This window comes from Haemaphysalis longicornis, unplaced genomic scaffold, assembly GCF_048455015.1.
Source record: "Haemaphysalis longicornis isolate Haplotype H1 unplaced genomic scaffold, Haemaphysalis longicornis Haplotype H1 scaffold_1, whole genome shotgun sequence".
NCBI classification, from domain to species: Eukaryota; Metazoa; Arthropoda; class Arachnida; order Ixodida; family Ixodidae; genus Haemaphysalis; species Haemaphysalis longicornis.
In genome coordinates this window covers 160318028-160342807 of record NW_027526203.1, presented here as the reverse complement: position 1 = coordinate 160342807, position 24780 = coordinate 160318028, and the positions used below count along the sequence as shown (strand labels likewise).

Genomic DNA, 24780 nt, shown 5'->3' with positions numbered 1-24780 from the left:
TATCGAGGCATTGCATAGAACTGTTCCACACTTGCCGTTTTTTTTTTTTTTGCGCATTTGCTCTTTTTCCTCTAGTCATATTTTGGTTAGTTTCATAAAACATGTATTGCGCCTCTTGCACCTATTTACTCTGAGCTGCCTGTATTCTAGTCATGTTTTTCAGTGCATGGCCTCTTGGGGTCATCAGTACGACGCTCACTGCTGGTTGCCGGGATGCCCACTCAGTGGCCAAATATACCTTCGCCAGGTGCCCGGTCTCTGGACGCGTTTCTTTCGCGGGCCCGTTCGGCAACAGGTGTGTTTGGGCCTTGTAGTGCGTTCATTTCAGTCTCGCTGTTCGTCCTGATTTTACAAAAAAGAGAAAGGGGTTCAGGCTTTGTGAGCAGCATTATCGTTTTTGTTACACCAAACAATAGCTCAATTGCTTTAAGAGTTGCCCAATTACAAAGGTGCGTATTTTTAGTGCTGCTAATAGCCCGACCGCACGATTGTTGAATAGAATAAAACAACTTCTTAAGTTGTAAATAGGTGGCATGCGCTTGAGGCAATACTTCAGTACTAGTTGAAGTGAAATTTACACTGTTTACAGGTCATCTCTCATTGCAAACAGTTTGTGTACTGTTTCCCCTATCCCCTATCACGTGTGCACGTCTACAGCACGGGTGGCCTACACTGGACGAGGTGCCATCAAGAAAAAGCCAACCAGCTAGCTGCATTCGTCATACCAGACATGCTCTAAGCACTTCATGGCACAGGACTTCATGGATCCTGCCATCACACGACTCACAAAAATGGCCGTGCCAACTGTTGTTCCAGAATTATTCAGTTGTATCAATACTTCTGTGCAGTGCTTCTTGCTGCCGCGTTGATGGTCCTGGGGGGTACGGCAAATATCTTCCATCTTTTGAACCTTGACATTAGCACCCGAAATCGCACGCAAGTCCCGGCAATCGATAAGGCGTGACAACTGAAAAGCCTATCGTTGACACAAGGAACACTGACGTGCCTCATCTCGTTAAAACCACCCACAACAGCGTCCAGTCTCCAAACTTCATTCGCAAATTATTGTTGCTGCTAGCACTCATATTGTGAAACAGTACATCCACGAAAACCCTTTTACAATATGAAGACTGCCAGGGTAAGAGGTCAGGCTAAATGTCGTTGTTTGTCACCGTACGTTCCGCGTGTTGTTGGAGTGACCTAGATGGAAGAGAACCATGTCGGTACCTACGTTGCCGAGAGAGCGAGAGAGAGAGAATAGTCTTTAATGATACTGGTGAGGTTAGCCTGGCCAAGGCGCCTAGCTTGCTACACCAGATGTATAAAAAAATGAAATCGATGAAGAGATGATGATAATGACTGTGATGAAGATGACGCGCTCATTAAGAGAGTCCTGTTTAAAAAGTCTGATCAAGTCCTGTGCTTCGCAGGAAAGACAGTAGAGCTTTTGTCGCTCGAGATGCTCGTTTAGAGTTCGTCCAAGGGCCTAGCACGTCACTGAGAGTTAGGCCTCTAGACAGCGGAAGACCCAAAGACACTAAAAGGGACGTTCTGGCGGCTCTATACCGCGTACACTCACATAGCACGTGGTTCAAGTCCTCGCGCACGTCACAAAGAGTACACAAGGGGGAAGCGGCCTGTTTCGTCTTGAATCGAAAGTAATTGGTGTAAGCGACATTTAGCCGCACACGGTGAAGAACCGCTTCGTCATGCTTGGAAAGTCCTTCAGGCATCCTAAAGGTCCCGTGCGGGTGTATGGAGTGAAGCGGCGCGTAATTATGCGGCGCAACAGCCCACATGGATCGCTGAAATCTCCAGGCAGCCTTGGACGCAAGGGCAGAAGCATCTTTTCTGGAGAACGGTATCGGTATCACTGGCCCGTGCAGATCATGCGCTATCGATGCCGCAGTGTCCGCCTTGACGTTTCAAGTTATACCGCAGTGGGCAGGAATCCACTGAAGCTCTACATGATGGTGTGCATTTAGAGCTTGTAAGTGCAATGCATGGATGTCTAAAACAAGCTGTTCTTTCGGGTACGATTTTAAGCACTGAAGGGCCGCCCGAGAATCCGTGAAGATTGCCCACTGACGTGCTGGTTGCTCGATGATGTAGGCGAAAGCAGCCCGCAGAGCGGCAAGTTCGGTGACCATGGATGTCGTCCTGTGGCTAAGCGTTGCGCTGAAGGCGGTACAGGAGGACGGGAACCAGATTCCTATAGCCGATGAGCTAGCTGTCACAGACCCATCCGTGTATAGATGGGTGTGGGCCCTGTATTTTTGGAACAGCAGTCCCAAGGCGAAGAACGTTAAGGCAGGGGTGGCGATATCCTGTTTGCGGGTAATGCCGGGCACTCCAGTTGTAATTTGCAGACGCGGGTACATCCAAGGCGGTTGTAGCGACGGAGAAGGGTGCTGGAAATGCAGAGGCAGAAGGTCTCGCACTTCAGTGGCTGAGCTGAGTGCTAATGGGTGACCTTGCTGCCGTGCTGCAAATCTCAATTGAGCCCGAAGTACCTCCTGCGTGCCAAGAGCAAGTGGTGCCAGTCGTCGACACTCCACCATACTTGCCACCGTGGATATGGTCTTCGGAACTCCAATGCACACCCTCAGGACCTGCGCTTGCATACTTTGCAGGGCTCTGGCATTTCCTTTTGAGAGGGGGAGAAGAACAGGAAGGCTGTAGCGTAACAATCCTACGCACATGACGTCATACAGCCGAAGAAGAGACTGGACGTTGCATCCGCCGGCGTTGCTAGATAACATGCGGAAAATGTTGACGAAGGACGCAAGCTTGTCTTTTATATAGCGGACGTGTTTTGACCAAGTCAGAGACTTGTCAAATGTCACACCCAAAAACTTATGGTGCGGAACATAGGGGATAGTGCAGCCTGCAATGGTGAGTCCATAATTTGATACATCACGCTTTGTGAAAGCGATGGCAGCGCACTTGCTAGCTGATATATCTAGGCCTCGGGTTCCTAGAAACGCCGCAATGGAATTGATTGCCCGTTGCAGTCTCGCACGCAGTACCCGCCTGTTGCGTCCAGCACTCCATATGCAGATGTCATCCGCGTACAAGGATATTTCCACTGACTGCGGTAAGCACTTCTCTATGCCCATCATAGTGATGTTGAAGAGCGTTGGACTGAGGACACCACCTTGGGGAACACCACGGGTCACTCTGTATAGCGGTGTGTCACCGCTGTCTGCTGACATGTAGATGCATCTATCGGTTAAATAGTCCGAGATCCATGCATACATGCGACCCCCAAGGCCCGAAGACTTCATGGCCGAGCGTATAGCTTCATGGTACACGCAGTCATACGCTGATTTGATATCAAGAAACACAGCGATTGTAATGTTGCGCTGTGTTTTGGCTTGTTTAATGCTGTTAGCAAGGGCTAAGGCATTGTCAATGCTACTCCGTCCCTTGCGGAAGCCAGACACCTGTGGCGGGTATGCGTTGCGAGTGGTCAGGTCCCAGTCCAGGCGATGGAGCACCATTTTTTCCATAAGCTTGCCGACGCATCTCAGGAGAGCAATATGTCGGTAGGACTCGATGGAAGTCGGTATTTTGCCTGGCTTCAGTGCAGCCACAATTCGCCCGTGCTTCCATTTTTGCTCTAGGCGGCCAGCTTCCCAAGAACGATTGAAGATGCCTAAAAGGCACTTCTTTCCATTTTCGCCCAAATGGGAAAGGGCTGTGTAGGTGATATTGTCCGGACCAGGTGATGTAGCTTTCTTGACTGAGGTCAGCGCAGCGACGAGTTCTGCCATTGAGAACGGTTCATCCATGGGTGATGTTATGGCTAGGGCAAGCGCACTTGTGGGCGACGTGGGTGTTATGTTTGATGTCGGCGAAGAGGTAATTTTTCTACAGAAGGCGTTTGCAGCGTCCAGGTCACTGATGTTCATGCTTAACGAAACAGAGTTGAAGGGGTGAAGTTGTGTCGGTGGTGCCCGGAGACTTCGAACTAGGCGCCATATTCCCGAGAGTGGCTTCCTGGGGTCCAACTTAGAGCAAAAAGACGTCCACTCGCGCTTGGCCAACTTGTTCATGTGCCTCTGAATGGCCTTCTGTGCTCTTCTAGCATCTCGGATATCTTCCGGTGATTGCGTCCGGCGTGCTCTTCTTTCGGCTCTCCGACGCACTGCACGAAGTCTTTCATACTCTGCATCGGCGGTAGTATACCTTCCCTGTACCCTCAAATACTTAGTGCAGGCAGACCTGGCCGATAAAAGTGTTTGCACTAAGCCGTCATAAGATGACGAACAGTCCACTTTCTCCTCTACTGTGGTTTGGAAAGACGCCCAGTCAGAGCAACGCCGTGTCCGTTGAGAACGACTACCCTGTAAGCCATCAACAGTGACGTAAACCGGGACGTGATCGCTGCCGTGCGTTTCAATGTCAGATATCCAACTCGTTCCAGCTAGTAGCTGCGATGACACAATGGTGACGTCAAGGGCGCTTGACACGGTTCCACTGAAAAAACGTTGGTTCTCCAGTGTTGAGTACAAACATGTCGTACCGTTGAGCACAGTCCATAAGCCGCCGCCCTTTAGCTGTCACTTTTCTTCCTCCCCATGACGGGTGGTGGGCGTTAAAATCCCCCGTCAGAATGTGGGGTGCTGGGGTAGCATTAATAATGCCTTCAAGTCGATGTAGGTCCAGTGCGACACGAGGGGGTATATAAGCAGCAATAATAGTGAAGGACAAGCCGCCGCCTCGCACTGTAGCTGCCACATATTCGAATGCTCTCATAACGCCCTCAGCAAGGATGGCTCTCTTGCTGCGCCTTAGGAGTTCGTCGGTACTTAGTGTAACCCCTTAACAGGGAAACTTTAGTCGGGAGTTTTTTTCTGGCGAATTGTGACTCGCATCATGGTAAATAGATACACCTGTGGTAAGTGCACTGTACGCCGACGGTGTAGTGTGGCGGTCCTTTCCCGGGCTCTTTGTTTTCAGGTTAAGCACAGCTTGCAAATATAACCAGTGCTCCCATGATGTGCCTCGTAAATCAAATTGCATTGTAATTCTTCTTGCTGTAATTATGCAGATAAAATGTATCATTCCATGTTGTATGCACATATGCGGGGTAATCCGCGAGCATATAAGCGGCACAGACATTTTTAACCTCTGTCATAGCACACGGTGAATTGTGAAACATGCCTGATGTAAAGTGTACTCTAGTAGCATTCCTCACTGTCTGGTGCCTGGTTTTGAGATGCAAAGCATAGTAATGTCAACTTCAGTTGTACGTTTGTGCGCGGCACTGTTGAAATTGGTCTCGACTGCGTGTTCAAAATCGCAAAAAGTTACACGTGGTCCCACAAATGTTGTCGCGTTACCTTATGGGTCTCTGTAATGTGTAACCATTGTCTCATACACAAGAAGCATAAACTGCTTCCCTGTTTCTTATACTATAATGTTGGCATTGACAGTAGAAGACGTGAATTTGTGTTACTTGATCGAGCCTGGACGCTGTCGTTTGACTACGTACACATACCTAAAATATCCCCGCCTGGCCCTTTGCCTTTTCTGGGAAGGCAACGCTTTTGGAAGCTAACCCGACTTCTTGGGAAATTGCACCCTTCCAAGGAACCAATAGGAAGTTGATTTTTTTCCTCTTAACGTTTTTGCGTGTGCATGTCCACACACATGTGATTTCTGTTCAATTACTCCCACTGATTTGAACTTTCCCAGAGGCAATAGACCTCATTGGATTTCATCAAATAAGCAAAGCCATCAAAGCCTTTTTGGTAAGCGGGCCGCAAGTGTTTCCATTCTTTCACGTCCTAGCTGGAGAAACTGCCACAGTAAAAAAATTATCTGCAGAGATTGTGGTCGTAAACGCTTGCAACTATCCCAGTGTCTAGATTTTGTTATGGTTGATATTTCTGCATGACTGCAACAGCGCACACAGTCTGAGGGTGTCGTAGATACAAGTAAAACTGCAGATGGCTGATTCTTCCGTGTTCTCTGCGTTTTCAATTTCCATGGAGGATAACTTCTTTGTGCAGTTGTAGTGTCTTTACTTGCGCATTTTTTTTCATACCTGGAAACGTGTTTGTCCCCTCACTGCTGTGTATTGTTTCTGTTGTGGTGTATTACCCGCTGTTTATTATTATATGTGCATTGCAAAGAATGGTGACATTTTGAACTTGTTGTTCCGTTTAGTGCCATGCAATATATATTTTTTCAATTATGAGGTATCTCTTTTATGTGGCTTGACAAGGTGTGAACACGCGACAGAATTTGTAACCATCTGTAAACGGTACTGGTTAATTTCAATTTCATTCACATTTAAAAAAAAATATTTTTTTTCGTTTAAAAGCATGCGGTCACCAAGACTGAGGATGATATATTCAAATAAACTCTAACCAATGCATGAAAGCGTCCGAATACCGTAATCAATGCCCGCCGCCGTGAGCAGCGCTTTCCAGCCATTCGAACTACCCGCTAAAATCAGTGTCCGCGAAACCGAAACCGAAAGTTAGCACTTAGTTCTTTGCCCAGCCGCTCGGTGCGCTACAGTAAATTCGGCCGCAGGGTTCTATGGGAGTGTCCTCTCTTACTAGTATTTCTTTATCTATGGTAAGCATAGCGAGAGTATTTTTTCGCGCCAGATGACGACCGCTTCGGGGGCTGGCGGAAGTGCGGGCCCAGCGTGCCGTCATCCCTCTTATTCTGGAAGGCGGCTGTACTGCTGCTTTATTTTGTTGCACCACTTCGCTCAGTATGCGCCGCTTACATGCATGTTACCACTGTCGTTCTGGCATAGCTCGAAAAATTTATAGCCCCCTCCCCAAGGAAAGTTAAGAGAAGTGCGAAAGGTGAAAGTGCGTCCAACTTTCACTGAAAGTGAGTGCAATCGATCATCAACCTCCAAAGGCCCAAATAGCGAACGATGAACGAACCCATGCGACAAGTTTTCGCGCCCCGGTAAACGCATCTACTAAGCATCTAAACGTACACCGATGCGTGGCTTATGAGATAAAGGTATACTATTTTATTCCTTATTCATGATCGATTCGTGTATTGTCTTATCAGAACCGGTCCTTTTTTTATTTTGAAGCAACTGTTTGGACACAATGGTAGCCCGGTTTCTCGCATGCACAGTGTGTCCGGAGATCTTATCAGAGCTTGTCGGTCTATCAACCGGTCTACGGGAAAATGCATTAGCTTTTTACGGAACGCCATCGGGCCCACTAAGAAAGCTTTCGCTTTAAAAATAGGGGGGCGGATTAGCTCGGATAACCCTGGATATATAAAGCGAAAGCTTCGTTTAGCCTGCTTAGGTCCTGGTTTCACTTGGTTAACCTTTGATTTGGCAGTAATTATTTTACTTAGGTACCACTCATCGTTAAGCCAGGCAGGAAGGCTGTGCTTCTTGCTGTGGTCCCGCTTCCGGCGTTTTGCGAGCCGAACTGCTCGATCTTTCTCCGTCTCCGAAGCTACCTTCGCGCGCTTGGCATTGTGGACCCTCTCCAGTGAATAAACTTGCCGGGCGATATCCGCAGGCTGGTCAGATACTCATTCCCGACGACAGCTTCATGCCTTCCGCGCCCGCGCAACGCTCAGAGAAGACGGCCTGGCCTCGATCTCATCCGTGGCCAAGCTCGCACTGCCTAGGCGAGCGCGGTGCTTCTTTTAGCCAAGCGCGCGGCAAGTCAGTGGTCAGGCGACGGCCCAGTTGCGGAGAGCGCATGCGCCAAGCCGACGGCGTCAGAGTTAGCGCGGTGAGTCCCGTGATGCCTTGACAAGGCTACGGCGCAGGGCGGTCAAATGAAAGTCAAATTGCTAGAGACGACGACCGTCGGCTCGACTATGTTAGTAAAACTGCTTTAAAACACCACTTCGCTTGCGTCTGACGACGGACCATGGCGTGTTTTATTGATGGGCCAATATTAAACAATGATAATTTTTTGTACGTTTTACGAAAGCAAACTGCCCTAATGAAACTTTATGTACCTAGCCTGCTACCCTGAAAACGTCGACGTTGGCCAAAAATAATCAGAATTTTTCGGAAGTTCCTGGACATAAATAAATTGAAATACTTACGTGAAGCGTTGTCCATGACGAACGAATGCGCCATTTCGTAGCAATCCTTTTCTGTTTGCTGTGACTCTCTGGCACTGGCTTCAACCCTCTCTAGAAAAATCTTGCTGTTTCTGTTGAATACATCCATGCACATTTCCCGGTGCTCGGATGAAAACCCTGCCTTGAAAAGCCTTGCCTTTCTTCTCCATGCATCCCCTTCACTGTAAAGAGATATGCAGACAAGTTAGGCAACAGTTTTTAGCAAATACACAAGAAAATATATTGGGTAGTATTATGGCGTTAGCTCTGCTTTTTTTGGCGCCTCTCTTCAATGCTACTTTGAATTCAGACAGCGGCCTTTATTGACGTTTTCTTTTCTATTATCAGCTTTAGGATGACAGATTACACGAACCTTTCTGATTTTCCAGGTAATTTTTTCGGTTTTCCTATTTTTTTGTTTCACTGAGTGAAAATCATGCCTTCTCACATATCAGAAGAATGCACAAGATTCAAGTAAGTGATTTTGCATACCTTTGTTGAAAACAACTTGCCTGCGCATTCTGCGTGAGAGACAACGTTAAAGCGCGGACCATATTTCGGGCCCGCGCTTCGAACCCGAAAGTAGTTCGAGATACCGCTTTTAAACTCTACAACTGATATTGTAGGTTAGTGAGAGCGTGAGCGAATGAGGCCGATACAGTGGAGGGTGCTAAGAATTTTTGTGTCCGGACAGGTCGCTTCTGGAAATTGAACCTGGTAACGTTCAACGCACGAACTCCACAAAGCAAAGCTTAGCAGTGCAATTAAAATAGCTCTTAGGCATCAACTGGGATGACGTATGATTAAGGGAGGTTAGAACACAGGAGGAGCTTCACTGAGCTGAATACAGGGCATATCCTGTGCTACCGCAAGCCGGAGGGAAAGATGGGGCCTGGGGTTAGGCTCTTAATCCACAGAGAGATTTTTAAGCCTTAGCGGAAGAGCCGCAGCCATTGTGCTGAAGATAACCAAACCATACCGGTAAAAATATATAGTACAACCTTTGATTCGATTGATTGTAGGGTTTAGCCAGCCGACGAAACGCAGGTGATGAGGCGCGCTGTAGTGAAAGGCTCCGGATTAATTTAGACCCGCTGGGGATCTTTAGCGTGGCCCGAAATCTCGCACACACGGGCGTTCTCAGTTTTCGCCTCCATCAGAAAACCGGCCGCCGCGGCCGGCAAACGAACCCACATCCTCTTGCTCAGTAGCACAACGCCTTAGCCACTGAGCCAGCGCACTAGTTAGGACGGCGAAGCCATAGACAGTTTCCATGAAGATGACGAATCACCAATGAATAAGAAAACCGCGATTTAGAATAAGGAATAAAGTGAATAAGGAGACAGCTCCTCATGGGGATGGGAGGCATAAGCGCAGAAGTAGGTAAGAAGCACGTAATCTAAACTTCAGTGGGAAACTTCGGAACAGACTGTCGTAATAACTGAATTAATATATAGGTTCGATTCGCCGAGCGAAACAAAGCATCATGAGTATATTGTTCCGCAAACTAGGAAATAGAAAATACCATGAAAAACCCCCAATGGTACAGCTGAAAATAAAACCGACTTCCTTTTACGAAATGATCCTGGTATTCATCAGCAGCGAACACAGGGTAGTAAAGTGCAGAATAAGGCTAGGGCTTTAAACTAAATGGTCGAAAATATTGGAATCACAACTCGATGCCCCTTAGAGCCAGGGCGCAGAAGTTTAAATATAACCCTTGAGAACGAAATCGCAGATTTAACCGACGATAAATACAGCATAGACCAGTATTAAATGATGACCTAAAAACGCTTTTGACAGGCAGCAGTAGCTGTAGCAGCAACAGAATATAGGAAAGAAAGTTGTAAACCTTGTGAGAAAAAAAATGACCTATGGTAAAACGCATACGAACGTAGAAGGGTTAGAAATGGGGTATAATATAAGATGTCGGAGATATCGAAATTGATTTAAGAAGTTACTGTCATTCGTCTTTATGCATGACAAAGATTGAGGGAACAACCAGACGAACGCGGTCAGAGACGAACAAGGTAACACAACGCACGACATGGAGGAGATAATACGAGTATCTGAACGGTTCTAACAGTGTCAACGTTACGCTAGGTCAACAAACTTAGCCTGCTGAGTCTACAAACTTAGCCTACGAGGTCCCACTAAGTAAAGAAGATGTGGTAAAGACACTCAAGTGTACGAGGGGGGGAGGGAAGAGCAATGGGGGAGGAGTCCATAACCTTGGACCGCTTGATGCATGGCGAGTTGGTGCATCTTGGTGAATAAACACGGGCTTTGCGCGAAAATTACAACACGTACGGGAAGGACGGGACAAGCGCAAACTTTTAACTAAATTTCATATGACACATCACACAGATATAAGTACATTTGTTATCAGGTCGCTCATGCGCACTTCCTACAACCATAGCAATATTTAAAAGCAGCACCATCACATCTCTACAGACACGTGTCATGACATACAAGTTCTTGTTTATGAAGGAATACCGATGTGTCTCTTACGCTTTCTTCTCCCTTCTTTCTTATATGATAGGCCTCTAAAATGTCCCGTGGCTTCGTGTCGCTTCTTCTTTTAACAGCAGTACACACTCGCCACTCGTGCAGGCCAGACAGTGAGCGGGCAGGTGGGCATTAGTTTTGTTTTTGACAGGGAGGTCATGCTCGCAACAGTCATTGATGCAGCATCCGGTCTGCCCTACGTATAGACTTTTCTACACTTCAATGGTATTTGATACACCAAACGAACTTTGCAGTCCACATAGGGGTTGGTGTGCTTCTTGCCGCACCCTCTACGCTTCTTGTTTGCTTTTGCGATGCGTGAGCACATGCCTCCAAGCTTCACCGGGGCCGAGAATACTTGTTGGCGATCTTCTTAAGGTTATGACAGGTTTCGTGGACATAAGGTACTACCTCAGGTTTGCTGGCTTTCTGCTGCTCGTCCGCCATATTTGCTCTTTCACTGACCTTAAGCTTCTTCAGTAAGGTCTCCACTACAGCATGTCATAACCGACTCCTGGAAACCCGCGGCCTTGAGGTGAGATACCCGTGCAGCGAAACGTTTATGCGTAGAATGAGGGCGGGATTTCATGAGTGATCATCTCATGCATTGAGTGGCTGTCGATCTTTTTACGATCTTTGAGTGGGCAGAATCTTAAGGGAGCAGCTCTTTTTTCGACCGTGGGTGGTAGCTCCGACATTCATGACTATCTAAAAAGGTGATCGCGATGTGTAAAAACTGCATTTCGTCATTTATTGAAAGTTCATGGGTGAATTTTAAACCTTCCCCATGTGCCTCAAAGGCCTTTAAAACACCACCAATGGTTTCGTCATTTGTAAAACCAGGTCGTTTTCTTAAAAGAACGAGGAAGTCATCCCCGTATCTAAAAACTTTGGCAACAACATCGGTGCCGAGTACGTTATGCAGAGCACGATCAACATCGGATAATAATACGTTGCATAAAACGGGTGCGACACAACAGCCAATGCAGATGCCCTGTTTTTGCAGGTAAGTTTCATCCTCGTAGCTAATAAAGGTAGCTTTGAGGTAAAATTCAAGCAGGGTTAAGAACCTACGCAGAGTCGCTCCTGTTACATTTTGCAGAGTCACTGCTGTACCATTTTGCACTCATGAAACCATGCCTTCATCCTATGCATGAAAGTTTTGCTGCAAAGCTGCCTCGCCTCAATGCCGCGGGTTTCCCGAGTCGGCTATGACTGCTGTAGCGGAGACGTTACTGAAGAAGCTTAAGGTCAGTGAAAGAGCAAATATGACAGAGGAGTAGCAAAGAGCCGGCAAGCCTTACGTAGTACCTTATATCCACAAAACCTCCAAGAACCTTAAAAAGGCCGCCAATAAGTACGGAATTAAAATGGTATTCTCGGCCTTGGTGAAACTTCGAGGCATGTGCTCACGCATCGCAAAAGCAAACAAGAAGCGTAGAGGGTGCGGCAAGAAGCACACCAACCCCTGTGTGGACTGCAAAGTTCGTCTGGTGTATCAAATACCATTGAAGTGTAGAAAAGTCTATACGTAGGGCAGACCGGATGCTGCATCAATGACCGTATGTGCGAGCATGACCCCCCTGTCAAAAACAAAACTAATGCCCACCTGCCCGCTCACTGTCTGGCCTGCACGAGTGGCGAGTGTGTACTGCTGTTAAAAGAAGAAGCGACACGAAGCCACGGGACATTTTAGAGGCCTATCATATAAGAAAGAAGGGAGAAGACAGCGTAAGAGACACATCGGTATTCCTTCATAAACAAGAACTTGTATGTCATGACGCGTATCTGTAGAGATGTGATGGAGCTGCTTTTAAAGATTGCTATGGTTGAAGTGCGCATGAGCGACCTGATAACAAATGTACTTATATCTGTGTGATCTGTCATATGAAATTTAGTTAAAAGTTTGCGCTTGTCCCGTCCTTCCCGTACGTGTTGTAATTTTCGCGCAAAGCCAGTTTTTATTCACCAGGAAGCACCAACTCACCCAACAACAAGTTCTCCTGTAATAGAAATGCTTGCAAAACTATTTTCACAATGCCTTACGACCTTCATCGTGCCCCTGGGCTGGAAAAACGAAACCTAATTTTGACTCACAAAAAGGTTGATGTCAAAGAGCCTTATTAGAGACCCATAAGTCTTCTCTCAGTTCTCTACTAGCTATTTACCGAGTTAATAGTTAATAAGAGACAACGTAGACTTCTAAAAAGCGTGTGATTCAGTAGACACCGCAGCTGTGCTGTAAATCAATGAAAGACAATAGAATACAAGAGACTTGCATCAGACCCTTAAAAGACATACATAAGGGTGCATGGGTGGGATGATCGTCGACAAGAGTGCAAATTTTCCAATCAAAAAGGGAGCAAGGCGAATAGAGACCATTTGCCTAAAACTATTTATGGCATGTCTCGAAGGGTTGCTCAGGAAACTTCACTAGAAGACAGAGGTACGCGTAAGCGAGGAATAGTTGAGGCGCTTGTAGTTTGCGGACGTCATTGTCTTGTTCTTTGAGCCTGGGGAACACCTTCAAAAGTTACCCCAGGAGACTCACTCATAACTCTTGGTCACCGAGTTCGAAATAAATATTGTCCTGTGATCACATCAATAAATTCAAAGTAATGCCAAACATGTGAAGTAATGCCAAAGTCTTGAGTGAAGCACACGCAAGGAGGTTAGTTCTGGAGGTAGCCGCCATGATGGCGTACTAGTGCCCTCGAGGTTGGGAGGCATCAGTGTACTTAACTGCATGATCCCCACAGAGGGTGGTGTTGAGCGCTTGAGCTCGTGCTTGTCGGCGACCCTCTTCGTGTGAGGGGTTCATATTTCTAATCAAAGGTAGCATCTTTAGTTCTTGTCACCAAGAGTGCAGGTGCGAGAGTACATCAAGCGGAGTGACATTCTGTGCTGCCCAGCTAATCTGGTGAAGGATGCGACGACCCACCGCAGTACTGCTCATTCGGAGCTTCTAATGAGAAAGATGGCCCTCTATCAGCTCTTCCACCGTGTTGTAGAGCCCGTGATAAGCAGCCTCTCTGTGGACGTACTCAGGGGAAGACCAATGGCCTGCTCCACCGCCTTTCTATAGATTATATAACGCATCTTTATGTCCTCCTTGCCAAGAAGAAGACAGGGGGTGGCCGTAAGTGATTCACGAGAGGACAAAACCTTGAATTAATCGAAAAGTATCGGATTCCTTGAGGCCTCGCTTCTTGGTGTCAACTCGCCTGATCATGTGTATGATTTGATTGATGCTGTTTGGGGCGCTGCAACGATACGCCACTCTTGGTCTTGGTCTGGAGATGTAGGCCCAGGATCTTGATGCTAGGGCTTGGAGGGATGGCCTGGCCATCAAGGAGCATTTGAATGTGTTCCTTGATGTGTCGTTTGACGTGAGGGCGGACAACAAGGAGCTGTGATTTTTTACGTGAACACTGGAGGCCGCAGGCTTTAGCACATTGGCGTACTAGAAGTCAGATGCCATGCATTGATCTGAACTTCACTTAATTTTTGTAACTCCTAGCACACGCACAAGGCGCACACAGGGCCGTTAGACGTGCCGTAGACGGAGCGCACAGCGGCGCGTGAGGTCGCGTGATGGTATCACGTGGCATTCAGCGAGAATGCAGGGTGTAAACCCGTAGATGTGCTTGGTGAGTCTACCACCTGTCTACCTCGTCTCCGCGTGGGCTCGCAGCTAAATCGATAAGACAACGGGCTCTCGCTTTGTTACGCTGTTAGTTCCAGGTTCGATTCCTGGTGGTGCCAGTGAACTCTTTTATTTGTTCGCGGGAGTTTTCTGTTGACACCAACGGTCGCGAAAGAACCCTTGGGGGGTAGAGGTATAAAGGTTTGCTTTAAAACCGCAGTTGTTGGAGCTTGCAAAAGAGTTGCGCTCGGATGTTTCATACGCGCTGAGAAAGCCGGAGCTGATGCAGGCTATACTCACTGTTGGGGCTCACGATGATGAGCTGTCAGAGTGCATTGAGTTGATCAATGACAGGGAGACCGCGAAACGCCAGGCTGCAGAACCTGAGCGCCAGCGTTATGAGCTCGAGAGGCAGAAACAGGAACGTCAACTCGAGCGACAGCATGAGCTGGAAATGAAGCGTCTAGACATCAAGACGTCTCGACCTAAGCGTCAGAGTGGCAGCAGCGTGCAGTCTGCGGCGACTGACCGACCTACGTTGCGAATGAGTGACCTAATGCCACCCTACAAGGTACGAGATCTTTTTTGGTCAAGTTCGAGCGTACGTGCGAGAGGGCCCAGTTTAGCCGACACACATGGCCGCAAACGCTGCTTACGCTTTTGCCAAGTCAGGCATCCAACGTGATGGCCCGCCTGCCAAAGGAGGAAGCGGAGGACTACGAGAAAGTCAAGTCGAGCCTCCTGCGTAAGTAGAGGATGTCGACGGAGGCGTTTCGCCAGTAGTTCCGTGAAGCCGAGAAAGCTAAGGGAGAGTCGTACTCGGAGTTCGCCTATAAGCTGAGGGCTAACATGGAAGAGTGGCTCAAAGAGGCAAAGGCTTTCGGAGAGCACGACAGGGTACTTTAGTACTTCGGTCTCGAACAGTTTTACCGCCCACTACCGGAGAACCTGAGACTCTGGGTACAATATAGGCCAGGGGTAAATACTGTGGATCATGCAGCTCAGCTAGCCGACGAGTTTGTCGCTCGTCGAGGTGCGCAGGGGCCGAAAGACGGCCAAAAAGAGTTCAGGCCAAGCCCTGATAAGTCAGGGCCAAAAGGCTGAGCTCGCCAGGAACACGGTGGAGCTAGCAAAGTCGCTTTCTCCGGTAGTCAAACTGGCCACGAAGACGAAAAGAGTGCAGACCCGAGGAGCAGCGCCGAAAGAGAGCTTTTGAAGTGCGGAAACAGGCTGCGTGTTACAACTGCGGCGAGACGGGGCATTTCGCTTCGAGTTGCAAGAAGGGCAAACTAGTCTTTCACGTGCTAGATCAGAGTGAGGACAGCAGGCAGTTTCTGGAGCCGTACGTACGTCAGCTCGTCGTCAATGGTGAACCGTGCCGAGTTCTTCGCGACTCTGCGGCGACGGTGGGCATGATCCACTCTTCGTACGTTGAACCGGATCAGCTGACGGGACAGAGTGTTTGCGTGAAGCAGGCCGTAGCAGCACAAAACGTGCGCCTGTCGATTGCTAAGTCGGCATCGCAGGTCCGTTTGGTGAACGTATCACGCAGGCGGCAGTATACCCACAACTTCTTCCGGAATACAGGTACCTATTCTCGCACAGGTCGGATCAGCTGTTACGTGACAAGGGGTACAATTTCGAGAAACTGCAGAGGAAAGATTCAGCTGAGCTCGCTGCGAAGGGCTCAAGTAAGGATATTGTCGCCACCTGTAAGAGGAATGGCGAGACTCAGAAAGATAGCGAAGATAGTGCATTTCTGGAGGCTCACTACAAAGGGCAGCGTACGACCACTCTGTGTAAGGCCCGTACTGTGAGCGGCGATGTGTCAGCGTCGTGTTCGGAGTGCTCAGGATCACGGGAGGCCTTGAAAACGGCTACCGACCTGAGCCCGCGCAGTTCGCAGGCTAACGACGTCCCGTGGGAAAGCCGAAACCATGACGTTAGCGAAAGGAGGCAACACGAGCCCGTTGGAACGAATGGTGTTTCTCCGGACGCGAGTTTAGAACCGAGCAACGCTGTGGCAGAGACGTCACTCGAGACACTGAACAATTTTCTCTGTGCAGCTAAGCGTAGCGATGGTGCCACAACTGAGCGGGCCGTTAGCGTTCCACCTCCAACTCAGATACTCGATGTCGAGCGACGGCCAGCCGAGAACGTAGCCATTCCGGTCTCGCCTTCTACAGAGACCGGGCAGTCCGTACCTAGATTGGCCTTCACAGCCGCAAACGAGAACGAAAACACCCTCTGGTGTTCGTTCTGCCGACTGGCAGCGCCGCACGCACGCTTTGCGCCGGGTCTCAGCCGACCTTGGAGTGGCGGAGAACGAAAGCGAACGCCTTGCTCGAGCGGTGGAAATTAGGGCAGTCTTCTCCGCATGCTCGAGATACGTCTCGGAAGAAGGCCGATGTCTCCTCGACCGGTCGCAGTCGCTTTCTGAGAACGGGAGCACCTAAGGTGCGATTCAAAAAGGGGAAAGCTCAGGCCAATGACGAGAGCCAATGACGAGAGCTCAAATCGCAGCTCTCAGCGCGAGAAGTGGCCTGTAGACGTCTGAATGACTCAATTGCATTGTTTTTCCTGGAGCAAGTTTCGCCCTCTACGATTACGTTTCTTTTAGTGTGGGACGTCTCGAATCATGCGAAATGTCACCTTTAAAGTTTGTGTGCTTGGCTAAAGTACTTCTGGGCTAAAATATAACTAGTGCAGTTAATTATTAGCGTATTGTATTGTAACTAAAAGCCTGGTGGAGTTTTAGTGGGGATTTGTCTTCGCACTTGCCGGCGATGCGGTTGTGTCTTCCAGCGTTGTTCTGTTACTTGCCTGACCAAGCCAGAGACATTCTTGGTGGGCTACTATTCGTCCGGTCACCGGCCCGGTGAAGCTCCAGCACGGTGTCGTACAGCCTACGCCTGTTGTCGAGCATCTGGCGAGCACTACTCTCGGAAAGCATTCCTCCGGAAAACGCTTGAAGACCCTTGTCCATTGGGATCTCGGACCCCCGGCTGAGAAACTGTTACGAATCAGCCCGCCGCAGTGCTTTGTGCAACACTCCTCGGCTGTGCGACGAAGCCTCCAGCACGTGCCCCTTTCGAGTAGGCGCCCCTCTGTCGGTGACTCACGCTTGCAGCCGACTGATCCAAACACGACGCTACATGTCTGGATCGTTGCTCCTCGCTACCGGCGAGATTCAAACTTCGGTGGCGGCCGACGCAACACGCAGAGACTTGTCCGAAGGACGTGGAAGCCGCTGCGGTGACCCCCTCTCTTTCCTCTCTCTGACTCAGCGTGCGCCGCTACTACCGACCACTCACGAACTCTGGAAAGAGTGTTGTGTGTATCTGTGCCGTTCATGTCGTGTGCACAATCTAGAGGGAACCCTTGGAAATGTTCATGGTGGGAAAAGCGCTACGGCGGCGAGGACAAGCAAGTACACGGGACAAAGCGCTAAAATTCAGAGCGCTTTGTCCCGTGTACTTGCTTGTCCTCGTCGTCGTAGCGCTTTTCCCATAATGAACAATTACCAACAAGCCCAGCCCGCAATTCTTCTAAAGGGAACACTTGTTTGACCGTTGGTGCTTTGGGTATAAATAAGACCCCCACAAGCGCTGTAGTTCATTCCTGTTTGAGCAGTGAATCAATGTTGTCAGTCTGCTCGAGTCCTGTACTGTAACCGCGCCCGTCGGGGCATTGTTCTTGTCGGGCTTCGGCTCATCTCTTGCCATGAAGTAAACAAGTTCAGTTTGCCTTCGGCTCTTGGTCTTCTTCGAGGCAGCAACATTGGCTGGCCGCTCGCTTCACCACGCTACCACACGCATGTCGGAGGCGACGGAGCTCGGCTCGGGTACGCCTTCTCGGATGCAGTAACGGGTTGTCAGTGGTGGGATTACAACGTCGCAACAATAGGCAAACACAGGTGCAATGTAAATGATGCTGCACTTACCTTGTAAGGATATTTTCTTTACCGAACCAAGAATCCAGAAAATAGTACACAAATGGCCTCTTCAAGTTTTTCTTTGAAGTTAGCAACACCTAAAAGGAGTAATTAAAAAATTAGACCATCCCAAATTGACTGTCAGAAGAATTTCTTGGCACCATGTTGCTCTCGCACGATAGTAGAGTTCCCAAAAATGACACTTGCCGCTATTTGCCAGATTAAGAGCTATCCTTTTGTGTGTCTACACGTATGGGGGTTTAGTTTAACGTCAACGTTTGACAAGCGATAGGAACGTGCATTCGACGAGCCTATTCTTTGTGAGACAGCTCGTACGGTTGCGTCATCCGTCACTGCGAAAGACAACCGTTGAGGACTGCGCTCCGGGGCGAGTGCAGTGTCTGCCCGGTGTCACCCCCTAAGTCCGTCTTAATCGTTGGTCCTCGTGTAGACCTGATACCACTGTCTGCCCATAGCCTTTTGTTTGGCTTCTTAACTGTTCTCGAAAAATGTGTTTCTAAATCACAGTCTAAAAAAATTTGATTGACATGCAGTGATCTCCATGCCAAATAATTTTGTTCAGTGACACTTTCACAAATATCATATTGATAGTACCACGTCTTGACGGGGGCCATCTTATGTGTGATCGGGTAGTTTTAGTAGTACTATAAAGAAATAACAATGGAGCATAAACTGGTATACCAATAGCCCAAAATCTATACATCACATTTAGCAATAAAACAACACAGTCGCGCACAAATTTCCGTATACCCCTAACCTTAAAATTGCTACTAACCGTTAATTTGGAAACCGAAGTGCAACTGCATTACATAAATTTCCCACCGCGCAAAAAAAATTTGACTTAAAAAAGAGGGGAAAATTTCAGTCACATTTATTCAAAACAAATAAAGCGCGGAATTTCTCCCACCTAGCACAATTATATTGATTCAGTATAGAGGGGCATGGCTTGCGTTAATAACTTGTTTAATTGCTGCAGGTGTACGCAAGTAACCGCTTTTCGAGAAACAGGACATAAACCCCAGGTTCCCGATTATCTCCTTGCAATTATTTATAAACAGTGTCGCATAAGCTTACAAAAGCCACCAGAACATCTGTTTCACCCATTATAATAATTAGTCCAGAAATGCCGGATTTTCCTTGCTCAACTTACGATAGCATTAAAAAGCTCAGCCAAGAAAAAAAAATCCAAAACATTCTGCAGAAATTCAGAGAATTATCTACTAATGCGTAGCATTGTTATGCCACTTGGCTTGAGTGGCAGTTTTTACAGCCAAATTTTTTGGTTTTTATAAATCCTGTCCGACAAAATACCTCCATTTACGCTATTATAACGATTGCAGGTGGAACGTTTGCGAAATCAGCATTATTGTGGAAATGCAGGGCGTTATACGGTTTCCCATTTTATATTTTCGATAATTCTTTTATGCATTTTTTATTTTTGTGTTTTTCAAAATTTCTTCGCCCAATTTTCTCCAACTGACGCTATTATACCGATTGCCGGTGAAACTTTCGCGAAATCTGCATTATTGTGGAGATGTCATGCGTTATACGTGTTGCCATTTTCCGTTTTTTTTTTTCACACTTGTGTTATTTATTGTTATTTCAAAATTTTGTCTACCAATTATTTCCATTTACTGTATTATAACGATTACAGATGGAACATTCGCTAAATCTCCATTATTCTGGAAATGTAGGGCGTTACACGGTTCGCCGTTTTCCGTATTTTTTATATTTTTAATTTTTTAGTTTTTCAAAATTTCGTTCAACCAATTATCTCAATTTACGCTATTATAATGATTTCATTTGGAACTGCCGCGAAGTATGAATTGATGATGATGGTTTGAGTTTATTGGCGCAAGGCCGACATCGGCAAAGAGCGCCAAACAAAAAGTTATTTGATGAGAAGGGAACACGAAATAAAATCAGTTAAAAACTATGAGCACAGCTGGTGTAAAGGGCCAGGGTGAAGAACAAGAGTGGTTGAAAGATAAATGAGGAGGTTGGTGTATAGGACCAGGGGTAAAACTATGGGTGGTATGAGATGAGTTGTAAGAAGTGAACTTCTGATAGGAACTTAAAGGTGCGCTGAACAGAAAACATGGCATCGTCTCCTAAGAAGTATGACGGGTGTGGTGTAATATGTCGTGTGTGTAGTTGTGGGAAGTGTTTGCGTCGTGTAATGTCGAGTGCCTTACATTGTATGAGGATGTGGATCACGGATAGGGCCTCTCCGCACCTGCTGCACAGAGGTCTTGGAGATACAGTGGAAAGGTGCGAGTGCGTTGCATGTGTGTGCCCTATCCGTAATCTGGCCAAGGCGACTTCAGAGTATCTATTGCGTGTTTCGGTGGTGTATGGTCCCAAGTGAGGTTTTATTACGTGTAACTTGTTGTCGCTTTGTTCACTCCAGTGTGTTTTTCATGTTTGGCGAAGTTGTTGTCTGATGTGTGGTTTCACGTCGGTGTAGGGTAATGTGGTTATGTCTACTGTATTCAAGAGTGTAGCATCAGCAGCCATTCGGTCCGCTGCTTTGTTCCCGCCTATACCACAGTGGCCAGGGACCCAGCAAAGAACCAGTTCAAATTTGCGTACATACACAGACATAATACCCTTGACGATCAGATTGACAACGTGGTTTTTCGAAGGCATTGTTGACGACAGTGCCCGCACAACACTGAGGGAATATGTATAGATAATGAATTGTGGGATGTGGCTTTGAAGTATATGATTGACAACAAGAAGTACACCGTAAGCCTCTGCCGTAAAGATACTAGTATGACTATTCAGAGTTCTAGTGACATTAAGGCCGGGCCCATGCGCCGCGCAGGACACAGAGGTGGCAGTTCTAGAAGCGTCCGTATAAAATTCAGAACACTCATACTTCTGCTGCAAATACAAGAACTGTTGCAGAATTGCACATGTGGGAGCTCGGTTTTTATCTACATGTGTGAAAGATGTGTCGCATGATACAGGGCGGAGATGCCATGGTGCTATAAAATCCGTTAGAGAACTTCGGATTGTATCTAAAAAGGAGACAGCAAGCTCTGACGCTTCCTCTCTAACTCTGTAAGAGAAGGGCGCAGAGAACGATGGTCGATTTAAAAGGAGTTGAGTCATGAACGTATCATGCAAAACTGATTTAAAAGGATGGTGAGGCATGGATGAAATTTTAAAAGCATAAAGGAGATCTGTGTATGCTCGCTGACGTTGTAGGTTCCATTTGTTGCACTCCACATAGAGGCTTTCGACCGGGCTAGTGCGGAAGGCGCAAGACGCCAGGCGGAGCCCGAGATGGAGCACTGGGTCCAGCATTTTGAGGGATGTTTTACTTGCTGACCCATAAGCAACGCTACCGTAGTGCAATCGTGAACCTATCAAGCTGGTAAAAACACGTAAAAGAAGTTGTTTGTCAGCGCCAAATAAATGTGCGAGAGAACCTTCGGGATAGTCATTGTCTTTAAGCATTTATGTTTTAGTTGTTTTATGTGTGGGATAAATGTGACCTTTTCGTCGAAGATTATACCTGAAAACTTGTGTTCCTTTTTGACCGAAATCGAGACACCATTGAGTTGAATGTCTGGATCCAGCCGGATGCCACGTCTCTTGGAAAACAAAATACAAGTGCACTTCCCGGGATTAAATTTAAAACCATTGCTATCTGCCCAGGCAGCTAGCTTGTTAACACCAAGCTGGACCTGGCGCGCACAGATAGACAAGTTACAGGATTTAAAGGAGAGTTGAATGTCGTCTACATAGATTGAACAGGAAATCGACGGTGGCAGCGCCTTCCTAAGGGAATTCATTTTCACAATAAAAAGGGTGCAACTTAAAACTCCACCTTGCGGCACTCCATTTTCCTGCACATGAACCCTGGAGAGTGCAGTTCCAACTGGCACACGAAAGGTTCTTTGAGACAAGTAGCTGGCAAGTGTGTTCATCATGTTACCTGACATGCCGAAGGACTTGAGGTCGCTTAGGATGCCATACCGCCACGCGGTATCGTACGCTTTTTCAAGATCAAAGAATACCGTCATACAATATTGTTTGTGGAGGAAAGCATCCTTTATATAGGACTCGAGCGCAACGAGTTGGTCGTTGGTGGACCGCCCCGCCCTGAAGCCTGCCTGGCAGCTCTCGAGAAGAACATTGTACTCAAGAAAGTAGACGAGTCTCCTGTTTATCATCTTCTCGAGGAGCTTGCACAGGCAGCTTGTGAGGGCGATGGTTCGATAGCTAGCGGGAGAGGAAGGGTCCTTTCCTTCCTTCAGGAAAGCCACTACTATGGCCTCCCTCCAAGAGCGAGGAATATGCCCCGAAACCCATATTTTGTTGTATAGATGTAGGAGTGTTTCAAGAGTGTCTGGGTGTAGGTGTTGTATCATGGTGTATGTGATTTTGTCTGCACCTGGAGCTGAAGGCTTACATGTGCTCAGAGCAACCTTCAGCTCATGAATTGAAAAAGGAGAATTGTAAAAGTGTGCGACTTGTTGTTATCACGCAGGGACTTCTTTTCTACAGATGTTTTGTGTTTCAAGAAAGTGTTTGTGTAGCGTGCTGAACTGGACACGTGTTCAAAGTGTTGTGCAAGTGTGTTAGCCTGGTCTTCCAGTGTGTCCCTTGTTGTACTAACGAGGGGCAGGCTGTGTGTCTGTTGCCCTTTTAGTTTTCGTATTCGTATCCAGACTTTGTGTGTGTCAGTGTATGAGTTGATGGAAGTGAGGAAGGTGCGCCAACTCCCCCTTTTTGCCTCACGATGCACTCGCTTCCCAAAAACCTTTGCCCGTTTAAAAGAAATGAGGTTATCTGACGTGGGGTACCGGCAAAGGCCACCCCACGCCTTGTTCTTGGCCGCTCGCACCCGCCTGCAGTCCTCGTTCCACCAGGGTCTCCTTGGGGTGCGGGACCCACTGGAGGCCTGGGGAATGGACTTTTCGGCGGCGTCGAGGATGTGCGCCGTGACGAGTTGGGCGGCTTCCTCCACGTTTAGGTGTTTTATGGATGTGTGGTGTAGTTGAGATGTTTGTGTGAATGCGCTCCAGTTTGCTCTTGATTCATTAAACCTTTTATGGGAAGATGGACTGCTCGGGCCTATACCTATATACGTTAATGAAGTGGGGAAATGGTCACTACCATATGGGTCTGTGCCCACACCCCACTCAAGACATGGAAAGAGAACTGCGGAACCAATAGCCAAGTCAAGATGCGAGTATGTATTGTGTCCTAAGTTATGGTATGTAGGCTGTTTTTTGTTGAAAAGGCATGCTCCGGAGGATGTAAGAAACGTCTCTATCAGGCGACCTCGGGCATCCGTTATGGAGGAGCCCCAAAGAGAGTTGTGCGCATTAAGGTCGCCTGTTAGTATGTATGGCTCGGGCAGCTGGTCAACCAGTGCCTCGAAATCAGAGCTCAGAAGTGCAAAATCAGGAGAGATGTAAATGGAGCATACCGTTGTCAACCTATTAAATATTATTGTACGGATCGCTACAGCCTCGAGGACAGTGTTTAAAGAGAGAGTGTGGCATGCTAATGATTTCCGGGCGATAATGGCCACACCTCCTGAAGAGTGGGTGCAGCCAACCCTGTCCTTTCTAAATACCATGTACCTATTTAAGAAATTTGTTTGTTTAGACTTGAGGTGGGTTTCCTGGAGACACATGATACTTGGCTGACTGGCATGCAGAATCTCATACACATCGTCAAGATTTTTAAGGAGGCCTCTGCAGTTCCATTGGATGATGTTTTCTGTTCCCATTATTTAAATTTAAAAATGACTAGAGTGTGCGTGTTCGTGTGTGTTCATATGTCGTCTTTCGGGGCTGTTACTCTTGGACTAGGCTTTTTAGGCCTTTCTACTGGCTTGGCCGTCGGAGGCCGCTCCTTGCGCTGCGTTGCAGTCAGGAACGACGCGACGTCCATTTCGTCATCAGATGTCCTGGGGGTGCCCGTTGAACCGGGCCCCCCGGTCTTGGTCCCCCTTCGGGAGCCCTTCGTTTGAGCCACCACCGGCACGGGCGTCGGGGAGGCCAGAAGTGGCACGGGCGGTGCGGTGACGGTGGGAGCCGATGCGGGGCCCCCGATGTCCATCCCCTCGACACCCTCCAACGCACTGGAGGACGGGGAGGAAGCGGCGGGAGCGGCACCGGTCCCAACGGAAGAGGTTGGCACCACAACCGCTGCTGCCTCAGCAAGCGGCGTGGTGGCGGGTTGGGCTGCCTGAGGCAACCCAGGGGGGAGGGGGCGGGGGAGGGACCAGGTGAGACTCGCTGAACTGGGACCAGACGCCGCTCCACTCCCCGGCGAACTGCGTCGGCGTACCTCCCCAGGGGGAAAGAGGCGAACCTCTTCCCCGCCTCTGGGAAGGTGATGTTCTCAGGTACCTTGATGTTGATTATCTTTTTCTCAATTTGAAATTTTTCGCACTTGTGGGAGTAGGCTGCATGCGCCCCCCCCCCCTCCCCCCCCCGCAGTTCACACAAGAGAGGGTGTCGGATGGACAGTTGTCGCTCGGATGGTCTTTCGACGGGCATTTTGCACACGTCGTTCGGCCACGGCAAGAGTTTGTACCGTGCCCGAACCGCTGGCACTTAAAACA

General features: G+C 48.1%; 1 protein-coding gene across 1 annotated transcript in view; it reads right to left on the bottom strand.

Moving 5' to 3' along the window:
• The window catches only part of LOC144138616 (cytochrome P450 4V2-like), a 106762-nt gene that overhangs the window by 65440 nt on the left and 16542 nt on the right, over positions 1 to 24780 (bottom strand). Inside the window, exons 3-4 of the mRNA XM_077670998.1 lie at positions 18177 to 18265; positions 8062 to 8261 (exon numbers count right to left, since the gene is read on the bottom strand). Coding sequence (XP_077527124.1) covers positions 8062 to 8261; positions 18177 to 18265 — 289 coding nt within the window. The remainder of the gene's footprint in view (positions 1 to 8061; positions 8262 to 18176; positions 18266 to 24780) is intronic.